This window comes from Colias eurytheme, chromosome 7 (genome assembly GCF_061535395.1).
Source record: "Colias eurytheme isolate Ceu_HAF_F1 chromosome 7, ilColEury1 Martin Lab GWU primary, whole genome shotgun sequence".
NCBI lineage: Eukaryota > Metazoa > Arthropoda > Insecta > Lepidoptera > Pieridae > Colias > Colias eurytheme.
In genome coordinates, this window is record NC_142986.1 from 2,255,586 (window position 1) to 2,271,448 (window position 15,863).

Genomic DNA, 15,863 nt, shown 5'->3' on the forward strand with positions numbered 1-15,863 from the left:
ATTTGTTTGCAGGGAACCTTGAGGGAAATGCCAGATAATTTTGAAGCTCGTGTGGTATTCGGGGGATTATTTTTCCGTCCCAAATGTCGGCCAATAATTTCACAATTTAATTCAACCTGTCAGTTTGACGTCAACGACCAGAGAAAATTTTCAAAAAATTATCAGTATTTGATCAGTATAATACCATGTAGGTTGTACCACGTGACGTCGAATGGTGCAATTCTATTGGTCGATATTCGGGTCGGAAAAATAATCACTATTATTATAAGTCACTGTAATAAACAATATTTTTATAATTCCTATTCTAGTGAGACCTAAGACCTCTAGTCGTAGTTTATCTGAAGGACAAAACGTAGGAAATTCAACAAAGTTCATATTATATATAAACGCCTCCATACGTACTTGCAAAGCAGCAAGTAGGTACGATACGGCGGACGATTCACAGGTACCAGGTGTGAGGTGAAAAAGATAAATTGAATTAACTTATCCTATATTCTGTAGGCAATTTTTTGGGTCAACTTTTTATATAATGATCACAGTATTACTCAAGTCAATGCCCGATTTTTCTGATCGACTGTAACTTCTGCCAAATAGTTTAAAAGATCTTTTTAATTAAGAAACGAAACGCTACATTGATAGAGCTAAAAAGCCCGAGGGCAAAAAAATATAGTCCCGTTTCCTCTCTCTTATGAGAACATTAACATCATGTTTTAGTATTTTTAACCGACTTCAAAAAAGGACGAGATTCGCATTTCGACCTATATATTTTTTAAGTAAATAATCACAGAATGGCGCGAAGGATGCGGGTTCGAGTCCCGCCTCGTGATCGAATTTTTTCTATTCTTTATAAATTTATATTTATAAAGCATTTGAATGCCATAAAACCAAAAATATAAATTCAACAAAAAAGGTCGTGTTCCATCGTTACAATACTGTATTCACTGAAAAGTGCTTCATATTGGTTGAAATGGTTGTTAATCATCTCAATAGATGGCGCGCGGTGTGTCCCTTCAGACACATAAAACTGAAAGAATAGAATAAATTCGATCACTCGGGCGGGTCACGAGTGGCTGAGTTGGTGAGGCATCCGCCCCGGAATGGCGCGAAGGATGCGGGTTCGAGTCCCGCCTCGTGATCGAATTTTTTCTATTCTTTATAAATTTATATTTATAAAGCATTTGAATGCCATAAAACCAAAAATATAAATTCAACAAAAAAGGTCGTGTTCCATCGTTACAATACTGTATTCACTGAAAAGTGCTTCATATTGGTTGAAATGGTTGTTAATCATCTCAATAGATGGCGCGCGGTGTGTCCCTTCAGACACATAAAACTGAAAGAATAGAATAAATTCGATCACTCGGGCGGGTCACGAGTGGCTGAGTTGGTGAGGCATCCGCCCCGGAATGGCGCGAAGGATGCGGGTTCGAGTCCCGCCTCGTGATCGAATTTTTTCTATTCTTTATAAAGGAGAATGGGCATTTTACTATGGAAGTTGGGCCTGAACCCTTGAGTTTGACCAATACACATAAGATATTGTTTTTATAATAGATCATAACACATACATAACGGGAAAAATATATATAAAAAAATAATCAACCGGGTTTTTGTACAGTCACATCAAGTTTTATTTCTTTGTGTATAATATTTTTTGCAATAAATAACTGTTATAAGACAATGACAATATCTTTATGTTACTCCAATTCACTTTCACTTACAAATACGTACTAATCTTAAGCCTTCTAATAAACGAAATACACTAATATTATGTTTTGTAACAGGTACCTATACCGTGTTTATTATAATTCAACGTAGTTAGACGTTTTTTGTGGTTAAACTCAGTCACTCCAGTGACATTTTGATTTATATTTACTTCACTCGAATTAAAAACACCGTTATTGTGCGCAAAATAATAGCCAAATAAATAAAACTTTTTGCCTTGACTGTACAAGAACCCGGTTGATTTATTTTTTTATTTTATTTTTTTCGTAAGGTATGTGTAATGATATATCACAAAAACAATATTTCGTGTGTATTGGTCCTAGCCCAAGTTTCAGGCCCAATTTGCCCATTCTCCTTTATATTTATAAAGCATTTGAATGCCATAAAACCAAAAATATAAATTCAAATAATCACAGCTTTTGTAAAACTAAGTTCCATTGAGCATAATACACCACATTCGGGACACCCTATATAACGCCGTGTCGTACGGGAAACAGACTACTAAAGTGAAATATTTTGTAACTACTGATTCTCCTTTCACCTCGTAATAATGCAATAACAGTGGAAAATATAAATTAATATGTTCGATGCATCGACAAATCAGTTAGCTTGAGATGCGTATATCTGGCGCTGACAGGTGAGTTGACCGTCTGCTAGCGATGCTTCATGCTTCATCATGTGTTCATTATATTATGTAGGTATATAATATTAACGACATTTTGTATTTATTATATAAGATATTATATTACATTTTGTAATCATTATATTATGGTATAAAGCCATCGTTTAAATAAAATATTATTAACTCAAAAAAAGGTTGATGGCTTATCACAAAATCCTCGAAATTTGAGGCTGCTACATACTTCGAAAAATTTATTAAAATAAAATTTCATTGATATGTTTTTAAAGGAGTAACTTAATAGTTGCAAACTAAGTTCGATATTCTATATTATACTTTATGCTCCATTTCATTTTTCTAATTTTTAATGCTATAGATTGAAAGTCGAAACCATCATTTTCAAACACTAAGGGCTACTTAATCTAGTTTTTCAGTTCCAAAACAGTTTTAAAAAGAATCTTAAAACTTTAGCGTCCGTCATATTCATCATACAATGTCCATTTGTAGAACTGACGAACCTAGGCTTTTAGTCCATTAGCGTACATTTACGTGAGAGGGTCACGTAATATGTTATCTCTTGTTTCAAACTAAGACCTAAATTCCCGTTGTTTGCTCCTAGTTTTTCCTGCGTCTCTTGTGTATAGTGGTAAATGGGGTTCCTGTACAGTGATCATCTACAGCTTTGCGTCCAGTAATTACCTACGTAGGTCGTAGAGTATAATATGAAATTGTCAAAAATAAGTTGAAATGGTCTAAGAGCCCGTGGGAGATCGTCCTTCACCGATCTGATAACCAGATGAGACGTATTTTTTATTAAATATTTTTTATAAACAAATATGCCTATATGTCTAGTGGTCATGCTATTTTTAATTAAATAATTAGGTAACTTTTATCGATGTTTTTTTCATCACCTTCATACTTTTGATAACCAAATGAAATTTATTTGACTTGACCGGTGAAGGACGATCTCCCACGGGCTCTCCTACTAAAATGAAAAATGATATTTATCATTTAAAAATTTTCATCGTACGTACGTATCGTTTAAAAATCTAGTTGAAAGACAGAGAGAAATAAGTTAAACCCTGCCTAAAAAAAGTAAAAGAATGCGAAAATAAGAAAAATAGGGTAGGTAACTTAAGACTTAATTGATTTGTATAATTTCATATATCTAAAGATATTTATGAAATCGAACCGAACTTGATTCAAAAGTTGTCATTGTGTTGTTATTGGCAATGGTTATAAGTATAAATAAGTCAATTTTATTTTTAAGATCTATGTAATGGAATTCATAGTAAAGCATGCATACAGTGGAATATTTAATTACTAGAATAATAAGGCGATCTATCTTCCACACAAGATGGTAGGTCTTACGTGCATCGCCTAGATATGTGTCTTAAACCAGCTTGGAATGCTGAAGAGAGTATGGAACTAAAGAATAGTTCACTTTATTAAATTTATTCTCTAGGGAGACATGACATAACATATGCAATTCTATGGTACACTTTTCTTTGTAAGATTGTTATAATTAAATTTAACAGAATTCATAGAAATTCAAAACTTTAACGGATTTTAAACGTGATTTAATTTCATTATATTATTTAACCCGTTACGAACAATTTACGTGCGTGACCGCGTCTCCCGTTTCCTGTAATGAATAAATCGCGTTTAAAGTCTTTAATTCTAATTTAATTAATGTATTATACTCGTCTAAAACAAAGAAGAATACAAGAATCAGTATAAATAAATGAATGTGTGATATTTTCGATCTGTGTTTTCGATATAGCAGCTTTTTCGCACGACAATTTTAAACGGTGTAGGAAGGGTGTAGGTTTAATAGCGAGCTGTCAAAAACAACTATTAAAAATTTCGTTGGTCTATCCGTGTTCCGTCTGGATAGATTTTAACAGGGCTTTCACGAGCAGATACGGAAAGTCACTGGTGACAACTAGTATGTATTTATTAAATAATGTATGAAAAAGTTTACTAGATTTTTTTTTTTTTGAGTTGATACAAGGAATTGATTTATGTAGTGTATGGACTTCACTTTTTAAATTTTTAAGTAGAAATACTATACATGAAAAAAATATATCAACAACCACTAAGTTTAATTAAAAGCAACAACTGTGTTATTTCACAATTATAATCTTGAAAACTTTAGATATATTATGTAACTCTGATATAAATCTGTGGACACAATATATATAATTTTAAACACTTAATATCATTCAATCGATACCAAAAAAAATGTATGCGTGTACTAGAGTACACACGTAAGAAGTGAAACTTCTTTATAACCTTAAAAATGTCACGAGTGTGGCGTAACGCAAAAATGTCACGCGTACGGCGTAACGCAAAAACACTAAATTTTTGTCCAACCCCTATAAAGAAGTTTCACTTCAAAAAACTACTATAACCACATTATTGAGGGTGGATTATAAACAAAACATAGTATAACTATACAACAGAGCCAGATCATTTGTACCATCCGTATCATATATAGTTGTTAAAGCAGCTCATGATGTGTACCAACGAGGCTCACAAATGAGAGATCGTAACCAGGTAACCATTTATCATTACAGCTCATTCGATTTTGCCAACGCTACGTGGAAGTGGCGTCTGTTTATTGGTCCTATATTTGAATAATGTTTCGTGTACAGAGCAGTGAACAACAGGTAATTTTCTTTTTTTTACAATAATATTTTTACAATTATAGCCAATTGTAGTACATGTGCTTAAGAAAATAATGATACCTATATGTGATCAAAAAATGTATGATATCATGAATCTCTATTCCGTTCGGTTAGCTCAACGTACTAATAAATTAGCTATTCTATCATAAGAGGAGAACTTATAATAAAATTAATTAAACCATAAATAAATTTGAACTATCTCTCCGTAATTATGCTAGACAGAATTATAACGAACTGTATCATTACGAATAAGTCTAGATAAAAAAATACCAACTCGTTCAATGCTTTTTGAGGTGTAACAAACTTAAAACAATAATATTTAAATTTATTTATGAATAATGATGAAAAAACGTTTTTTTAACAGATCAGTAACTTATATTGAGTAATTATGTGCTTTTATTAAATTTCAGTAAATACCTTTCAGCAGTCAGTCGTTTGAAAATAATTCAATTTTATTATATTCACAGTCTCTATACAATTTGAGTGCTCTATGCAAACCTACATCAATTTGTGAGATCAATGCGTTACTTGGTTCACGCAGACATCTTTTATAAGAGCTTTATACCTATTACGTTGAGGGCACAGAGTACCTATTTATGTACAAGTATTTTGTATATATTTGGGGATAATTAAATTGTGGTCCGACCACGGTATGCTGTTTCTGGAAACAAATTTCATTATTATGTAATCAGTATTGAAAATGTTGTACTTTATTGAGTCACAAGTTCGTAGCTCGCAAGTTTAGTTTGATTTATGTTGTGGAGAATTTATAGAAGTTAAAATGTGAACAAAATTTCACTTAAATGGTTGTTTTTGACACTTTTTTTTTATTTGACTGTCAGTTGACTTAAGAAGCTCTTGTAGATAAATCTTTCGTAGACGACTCTGTGCTGCTGGGTAATTTCTATGAAGAATATCGATTAAGTAATGTTATTTCAATAAATTTGGTTAACAGTAAATGGATTAGAATTTAAAATAAACGAAGCAGTGAAACATTATTATTAAAAGATAAACATTTATTACACCTAGAAAGGGCGTTCCATTTCAGCTACGAATAAAACACAAATATAGCGAAGCTCAACTACATTTGTCTAATTCAGAAAACGCAAACAAAACCATAAACAACGTGGGTATTGACTCCACAAATACATTCGGTATTAATATTTACACGAATCATCCAATACACTTAAATCTCCCTAGAAATATTACACGGTTTTGGAAGTAAAAATTCATAATCATGTTTTAAAGTTGGTGAGAGGAGATGCAAGTCTCGATTGGCTGAATTCAATTCATGGAAGTGCAAAACGATAGAGTTGAAATCGTGAATGTACTCGTGTTTTGAATATTTAGTATGGTTTAACGTTTGGAGAGAAACATACTATTAGTTTATATTTTCTGCGAATGTGACGTGATTCGGTGCTGAGATTTAATGAATATGGTTTGAGATTGAAGTGGTAATATTATGTTAAGGTTGTTGAAATTTTACATTATGATGTATATATATGTATACTGTATACATTATGAGTGAGTTAAATGTAAAATCACTAATTAGAAGCAACACAAAAATTATCTCTTCGCATCTTCGATAAAGTGCGTAAACAACAGTTTAATCCGTGGAAAAATATATACCAAACTTAAGGCAAATTTTCAGTTAATTCTCAAACAATAATCATAAAATAAGAGTTAAAGAACTCTCCTTATACAACAGGAAAACTAACTACAATGAACCCCAAAATGTTCATTAAACATACATTATTTTTTATTGGGCATTGAATATGCCGTGTTTTTTTCTCATATTGAAAAGACCTCATTTGAATGTGATTTTCATGATTCCATAATTATGTATGTATTTATTATCATACATTTACATAACTATGTGAGCGAAACGCGTCTCTTTCATTTTAATGTAAGATTATTTCTGTTCGAGCCTATTTTTTTAAATAAAGTTAGCATAATATTATGGTTAATAAAATTTTGTAGAGTTATCAAAATGTTTGATTATTAAATATCAGGATTTCTGTTTACATTAATTTCTTAACAAAACAATTCATAATATGCTTGAAAATTTTAATATTTTTATAATATAGGGTTTTTTCGTATTGAATAAAATTTAAATATATTAGAAATAAGATATTATACATATTTCTCATACTTTTATTTTTAGATTTACTACATTCCATAAAGCTTCATAATTTACGTACATTATGTATGAAAGTAACTTAATCCTTGCCATAAACGCTGGTAATTAACGAAAAATACGACCACGTCGTACTTACTACCTGAAAATTAAACGTAATTTATAAGTATTTTCAGTTTAATTACTAATTATTAAGAATAAAACGCTTTATAAATGAGAACATTTCGTTATTTATGAAACAACGTGGATAAAACACGAAAAAAATTACAATCACTCAGTATGAAATCTTACTCAATATGAAACGTTTTATGCTAAACCACTCATGTTTATTCATATTTCCAAATTCCAGTAACAATTTGAACATTCATTTGATTTTCCATTTCTCTGTTTAACTTTAATATAATAATGAAAAGAAAAAGAAATAAATTTTACTGTGGTAATCAGATTCTCAACATTAGTGTCCCACAGACTATCACACACTTATATTATATAGAAAAAAAAATTGAATGCGGTATATCTGAAGTTTGTAACGATTAATATATACATAATACATTGCTTGAAATATAACGTACCTTAGAGAAAGTATGAAGGGTTATAGGAGCATGCTTAAGTGATGTCAAACAACACGGTTTTTGGGCTCTGAAAATGATATTGTAGAAATATTATTCCTATATTTCATGGAAAAATATGTTAAAACGTTTATTTTATCAGCTTTCCATTAGTTATAATTGAATTTATGTTGTTTATAATATAATATTACAATGAAATTTTATTTAAAAGTCGAATTACCAATAAATATATTAACAAGAGTTGTGTTAAATTTCAGCATCCATTTTAATTAATTGTCGATTAAGTATATATAAAATTACTGTTTAATTCTGTTAAAATGCAGGGAAAGCTGTGTACCTATTGTTTTAAAATAATTAACTTTTAAATAATTTCAGGAATAATATTACGAAACTTCGTACTAATTACTCATACATAATATGCTAATGTGATAAAATATTATATTATGTTTTATAAAACTTACCTTTTAATAACGAAGTATATAATTTTCTGATAACTTGCATTTCCACAATACCAATTACTATTGTAAACTGAATCAGCTATACCTGCACTCTATATTAAAAAAAATAGTTGTTAGTATGTTTTTTTTTTCTTAAAAAAAACTAAAACAATTTATGAATTGAGACTCCCTTTGTACTTATATAGTGTTATAGAAACTGAAGAATAAGTATGATGACGATTATTATCAAGCTATTGTATAGCTTCTATCGCGGGCCTTGAGCGCGGGGACCGCAAATTCCGTAACGAAAAAACCCCACGCTCCCTACTCCGACGGACACGGAGGTGTGGCTTGAAGGCATAGCATGCGATATCTTTACCGCGGCAGTTCCCGAGTGCCACACGTCTTTTTTTATGATATTATGACAATTTGTATTGGATATTTTATTTTCCCGTCTAGCTATTACGCACTGTCGACCAGCCGCTGGCGACTCAGTCGCCGGCGACTGTGACTTACTATAGTTTAAATAGGGGCTTGCGCACTTAGTCGTCAGTCGTCCAGGAGTAAGTCCAGTCGCCGACAGTGCGTAATAGCTCTTATGAATGAAAACCTTTGCTTTACTTTAATAATTTTTAGAAGTTGAACGCTTTACTGCATTGTTTCAACATCTGAGTAACTCAGTTACAGACCTCTGAAGTCTCAAATGTAGTGTGAACTTTTCCATAATGTAAAAATGTTTGACTTAAATTGAACCGTACGATCGTTGACATTCAACGAAGGAAGGAGCGTAGAGCTGGCAACGGAAATCCGTCACCTTGAAGGTAAAAGAGGTATTTTTCGAACGCTTGTAAGTTTTCTGTTTTGTATGTAATATTTGAGATATGAAAGGAGTTGTAAGTTATAAGTGTATTTAAAGAGTGTATACTAAATGTATTTTTTTTATATTATATTAATGTGGATAGCAGTTCAAAGCAGTGGTCGTCACATTTTTTACCGGGTAATTTTTCTTAATCGATTCGTGTGTTAAACAAACTATTTTACTGTTTCTATGTGATAAATTACTATATTTATATGTGATAACTTACTATTTACCTGATCTTATTCTTATATCTAAACACTTAACCACGTGTGTAAATTCATCCAACTATACGAGCTAATTGAATTAAATGATCACCTCTTCCTTTTGTTGTTCGCCATAATACGAAAATACGAGAGTGGGAAGCAGTAACGCGAGAACAGCTATAAAATTGTTTACCACGTCCAATATACCACGAGCCACCTGAAATATATTCAAGTTTCAAGCATTTTTGAGGTGTTACATTGAATTTTAAGTTTATTTAAAGCTGTTCCCAAAAGCTGATTTTAATATTTTTGACGTGAAACTTCTTTAAGCGCGATAAGAGTAAAATTCCATTTAAAAAGGTCGCGTCATGACAAGCCGTCACGTCATGGAGTAAGGCGACGATTTTGGTACATTTGAATCTTGCCAAGAAGTGCCACTTCTGACACGTGTGCTCGGCACACACGTTCTTTTTACAGCTTGTTTCTAGCGTCTAAAAGGCGACTGTTTTTTTTTTACTGAGTTTTTTGGTTTTAATTGATAAAAAAAAATGTTTACACTTACAGTTATACCAAATCCAAAGAAACACATAATAACAGTAACAAATAATAAGTCGACAAACACCACTCTGTTGAAAATATAATCCAATTCTTTAGCTAACCTGAAAGTAGTCAAATATTATGAATAAATTGAAGTGAGGCATAATTTCGTGTATTATTATCAAAGTTAAAAGTGAAATTTAAATTATTGGTACAATTCAGTTGCGTTATATTAAAAATACAATCATAAAAAGGCAGATAACATTTTATAGTTTAAAGTAGAATTAACTCTTTAACCTTTAAGCTCTCAATATAGCCTCCATAAACAATATATAAAAAATTACAATCATTACTTGAGTAGTTTCTGATGCTTTTGAATCAACTCTTCAATCGAGTGTGTTCTATCTTCATTAGAACTAAAATATTTCCCCCGCTTTGGAACCACGTGACAAAATTCTTCCCGTAACATCGCAAATTCTATGCTAAGAAGAGCACAGAATGTCACCATAAGAATTTCTGTGCCTATATAGACATAGATGACTTTTAGCACTGCAACATGTAATGGTGCATTTACATCAAACGAGTGAATGCTCATTCTAACCCCACTATATTTAGCGTAAACAGTCGTAGAGTATTCTTTCGTCTTAGTGCGTTCGAAAATATTCTATTGACTGTTCTAATACTGGGCAACACTGAATACGAGTTTTCGTTTACACTAAAAGATCACGAAAGAATGCTCTTGTTCTAACTCTAGATCTATGTTCGTTTGATGTAAATGCATCGTAAGGTAAAGGTAAACAATTTAATAGGTCTTCACAAGTTGAATAATAGAAGATTTCAAATAAAAAAGATCGGTACAGATTTATACAAATTATTTTTTCAAATATTAAGGCTTAGCTTAGCTTAAATAAAATGTATAACATTCCACAAAGTTACAGTACAATGAACAATGATTACTTTTATCGAAAATAACATTTCAATTACAATTTAGAAACTTTTAATTAAAATAAGTACGTACTATTAAACGTAGTAAAGCTGCAAATTACCGTAAATAAAAAATAGTAATATTTTTTCGGAATTCTAAGGCTTTGATTCTTGAAAAAAAAGACGAAAAAGAACGACTGCCAGGGCTGCTGTTATCTATAGAATTATAAATCATTCTACTACAAATATTAACGTTGCTCTGGAGAGAATACATAGTTGCGTATAATTTTTCAAATCCGGTCCCGTGGTTCCGAGATTAACGCTTTCGGGCAGACAAACAAACTCAGCTAAGTATTAGCACAGTTGACAGATATATACGTACGTATTAGTTTATATACTTACTAATATTATATAAAAACGATATTTTTTTTTATACTCACTTGTATAAACTTGAAAAGCATACATTCCAATAAAAATCAATCCATTCTGAACAGGATCAAAGAAACAAATATATCCGAAAGGCAGAATGTACTGTAAGTCCTGACCAATGCAAAATTTCACTAGACTCAGAAACGCTGGCGTCAGCATTATCTGCCATGATGCTGTCATACTACCCAAATAGAAAACTAAAAAAAAGACAGGTTGCACTCCGGGAGTGCCGGCACAAGTGAAAACTTGATTATTAACGTTGAGCATGTTTGATATTTTGGAATGGTATCCGTCTTACGCTTTTTCGATCAGGTCACGTGTCCTGACGCGAGTTTAAGATTTTATACCCATTACAGAAAAAGTGCTCAACGCCGCTAAAGAAGTTTTCACTTCAAAAAAAAATAGTATAATGATGAAAGGTACGTAGCTATAACGGCCTTAAATGTACACCAGGAATAGTTAATATGCGTCAATTATTTTATTTTAATTTGATTAATTTTTGTGAATTTATGTTATTTTCAACTGGATTTAAAATTATTTACTTAAAATATTACCTTTGAGGAGTAAGTTCAATTTCTTCAAATCGGTATCTTTTTTCTTCTTCTGCCTTTCATTTAAATTTACATTTCTCCAATTCTTGCCGAGACCGTGTATAAGTTGGACAATATGCTCTTTCTTTGGAATCACGATCGCTGCTTTAAAAAATGCTAGAAGATCGAATTATTCAAAATCATCTTCACTTGTTGTTTTTTTTATAAATAGATGTCTTATATATTAATAGAATAGAATAAAACACATTGTTTATTAATTATTTATTCACAAGAACAAAGTCTCGTTTTTCTCAAATAAATTCATGGCAATATACAGTTACTACAGTCTAAATACGCAAAAATGTTATCGAGTTATGATCACCAATAAAAATATCAAGTGTTCAGGAGCCGAGGCATCAAAACAAATTATGAGAAAAAAGATACGCCCCAAAAGCGCCTAACTTTTATAGCCCGGTCGTCACATAATCGTTGACTCACTACAGATGAAATGGTCTGAACAAAAAGGTTGGCAACTTGCCTAAAAGACCTACCTTGAATTATAATAAAAAATATAGGCACAGTGAATGCAAGTTCAGAAACCGTGCTGCCTTCTTTAAATATCCGTATCGTGTACAATATAATGGCCAGGTAGTGGATTAATAACATCGGTATTAAGTAGAAAAAGTGCCAATCTGTTTTCAAAAATGTAGCACTTTTAGTGAAAAAGTGTACGTTGAATCGACTCATGATGTCGAAACTCAATAGCAGTGGTTTTATGAATTCGTCTGGATATTGCTTTAAGTGTTCCATAATGTAGAGAGTGTTTCGGAGTGAGTTTCATGCTTTAGTGCTTTGGTTTATATAGAAAATGCTAAGAGCGTACTAACACTGGAATATAAAGTGTGTTTATTGTGTCCGTCATTATTGCTTTATTATAAGCTCCTTATAAAAATTATAAGGCAAAAACGTGGTTCGCCGTTATTTGAGTAATATAGGCGTTATAAATTGCATTGTGAGTCGTGTCAAATTATAAGCGCATTAAATTAAAGGGCAGTTCAAGTGTGATTGTTGTTTACATCATTTTGTGTCTAGAACTCGTGTATAGGTTTACCTATAAATAATTTATTGTACATAATATATTATTACATCAGAAAAACGTCCCATATTGAGTTGCTCAGATAATTCCACAAATACAGTTAAAAAATTAGACCAAAAATAAGTGAAACTTCATTTCTATTTCGTACCAAAAAAGAAACTTAAAAAGAAGAGCAAGTTTGATGCTTTTGTTATTGCAATTTTGGACTTCCTACTATTATATAGTTATAAGCTCATTAATTACAGCGAACTCCATTTCAAGGCGCGTTAATCAATATTTCAACAGTGGATATCTATAACAAAGGCGAACAAGAGATTTCGTCGATCCATCATTGTGATTATTAAATCCATACGATTATCTTAAAACTGAACTGCGGTAAGACCAACCTGCCCAAATGTAATCAGCATATATTCGATCACTCGACCCTTGTCAATGCTGTTGGCACTTCTCAGACATTACCTGCCTGAGATATCTCTTGCTTGATATGTCAATTTGTAGCAATCAGTTTAGTTACGCAAGTTTCATCTAATTATAGATAAGGATTAGTCTGCGCGTAACTTAATTATTAATTACCTAAATTTGAGACGCCGTTTTAAATATCACTTATAATCCTCGAAATGCCATTTTAAACTAAACCAATTTCTATATTTTGTGTACGTAAGGGTTTAGCAAAAGTAATTTTGTGTTTTTTTTAAACTGATATCACTTTGCCTAGGTAAGTATTTTCACATCTTTGACTTACTAATTAAACTTCCGCCAATTATAATTATAATATAAAGTCAATATTTAACTGAATAAAAAGCTTCAAGAAAATCTCCATCATTAGCATATTCGAAATCAAAGATGAATTACCATATCCCAAGTACAAACAGATCAGTCTCGACAAATATCAGGATTCAGCGTTGAGTGGCCAATTCGGATAAGTCCCTAAAACGACCATTAGTACAACGACGATCGCAACTTGATACCATTCATCCAACAGAATGAACAATGAACATTGATCCGAAAACCGGCCTGTTATTGCGTGCAGATAGAAATCGAGAACATTATAATAGACTATCTTGGAACTCAAACCAACTTTGGAGCCCACCTTATCTCCGATACCTTACTAGGCTTTCTCACTGTGTTACGGAAAAGTTATGGCAGCGTTCCAATAATAATTTGGACTTCAATAACTGGAAATTATGGTAGGTTGCTTTTGTGTACGTTGCCTTTATTGGAATCAATTTTATCGGTACGCGAACGGAAATATAAATTTTCGTATTAGGTACTTTATGTATCATATATTCAGTGGAATATATCGCGAATGTGTAAGGACGGTAATGAAAGAGTTTCTTTTCTTCAAAATACCACGGCGTCGAGTGATAATGCGAAACATAACGTAAATTTCATCTATATTAGAACTAGAATTTATTTCCATATTACTATCCTTTTCTCTTCGGTTTATTTGAAGAAATGATGTATAAATGTTTTACTTTCAGCTGTTTTATAATGGTCTAATTTCTGGAGATAAGAAAATATTTAACAATATTTTACTCTATTATACTGAATATATTATGTATATTCCAACTTCGCATAATATAAGCATTTAGAATTTCTGATGTTATTTTGAGACGAAGTTGCCATTTAATGAAATAATATTTGATATTACAAGGTACGAAAGCTAATGCTGTTAAGACAATCTTACCATTTGGGTGTGATGACTAAACACATTTCAACACTACTGAATTTCATACAGAGTAGTTTTGAACAGACTGCACTATAAAATAATTGGCCGCGAAACCGCCATAAAAACACCTATCTAATGTTAAAAGTGTTATAGTGTTATCTGATACAGCCGTATTTTTTGGAACGAAGTTCCTTATCGCGCGTTGTGAAAGGGGGCTAGACGGAAAAAATTCTTACGAAAAGTCGTCACGACACTTTTTGCTAGAGTTGTAAGCCGTGCGGCGTGCGCGTGGTTCTCTGTCTGTCTCTCTCTAACTTAATACATACTTCGTTCCATCCGGATGTCCCTTGACATCGCTCAAGCTTTTTTATTGAACTACCGACTGAGGTATTTTAAATATAACAGCTTTTGGGTGTGTTGTGTAGTGTGCTAAGCTTAGATATCAGTCAATTAAATTGCATTATTTTCCGTTGTGTGAAAATTTTTACCGTTCAAATGACTAGTGATATCAGCCAGTGGTGAAAATGGCTCTTGTTTGAATTGTACAGTAACATAACAAATACTACACTCAGAAAACGTAACAAAAGAAATGTATTCACCAAAATTATTTTTGGCTCTACATCACATTACTCTGTACGTTTCAACTTAAGTCAAGATTGAATCGTAAGGCGTATACAGGTCAGTCAGGTGGAAGCATTGTAACATCGTGTGTCTGATTTGATTGCTCGAAACGATTCCCAGTACCAAATCCAATCGTTTGTAGACATCAATTCGACAAGGGAATTATTGTTTAATATTAACTATATTTCGGAAGATTATATTTAGAAGAGATAAAATCTATTTATAGGCTTGATATTCTCTAAGTTGTTGAATTATTATGAATATACTGGATGTCGTATTTGCAAATGTGATTTCATTAGTGATGTGTTAATAGGTATCTATCTTGTTACAAACATTATGTCGTGAATCGTGATATACGTTTACTCTGTGCGTATATTTTTGGTGCCGAAATAGTGACAAGTTTAAACATAATTCAAGTAATTAATTAATTATTGGAATTGTACCAGATTTGTATCTAAATGGGAATAAGTGTCCTTAACTTTAAACCACATATTTCTAAAAAGTAACTACCTTGAAGTCTTCCTTTGTTTAATCTTGCGGAATTTAGAAAACAATAACAAACCTATTGTTACAATTGCGTTTAAAGCGGCCGAGTAACTTCAGTTTATTCCGCAAAGTTTAAACGGCGAGTAAAAGTTTGCAAGTAAAGAAACAGAAGCAGCAGTACTGAAATAATCTTGACAAATGTTTGGTCAGTGTTTTGTAGTTTAATCTTAGGTTTGCGCCATATGTCTACCAGGACGCCATAATGAGTGGGTGCAAAGAGAAGAAAATGCACACAATACCGCGCCGACACTGATGAATGCACCATATCTACTACG

The 15,863-nt window shown here is 32.0% G+C and overlaps 1 protein-coding gene across 1 annotated transcript; it reads right to left on the minus strand.

Moving 5' to 3' along the window:
- Positions 1-7,176: 7,176 nt before the first annotated feature.
- Positions 7,177-12,466, minus strand: LOC149906904 (odorant receptor 4-like). Its single transcript, XM_090103847.1, has 9 exons — positions 12,208-12,466; positions 11,681-11,833; positions 11,138-11,323; positions 10,127-10,322; positions 9,799-9,895; positions 9,349-9,453; positions 8,199-8,287; positions 7,741-7,807; positions 7,177-7,310 (listed from the first exon to the last, which is right to left on the minus strand). The coding sequence occupies exons 1-9, from the start codon at positions 12,464-12,466 to the stop codon at positions 7,251-7,253; spliced, it is 1,212 nt and encodes a 403-aa protein (XP_089959973.1). The 3' UTR covers positions 7,177-7,250.
- Positions 12,467-15,863: the final 3,397 nt, after the last annotated feature.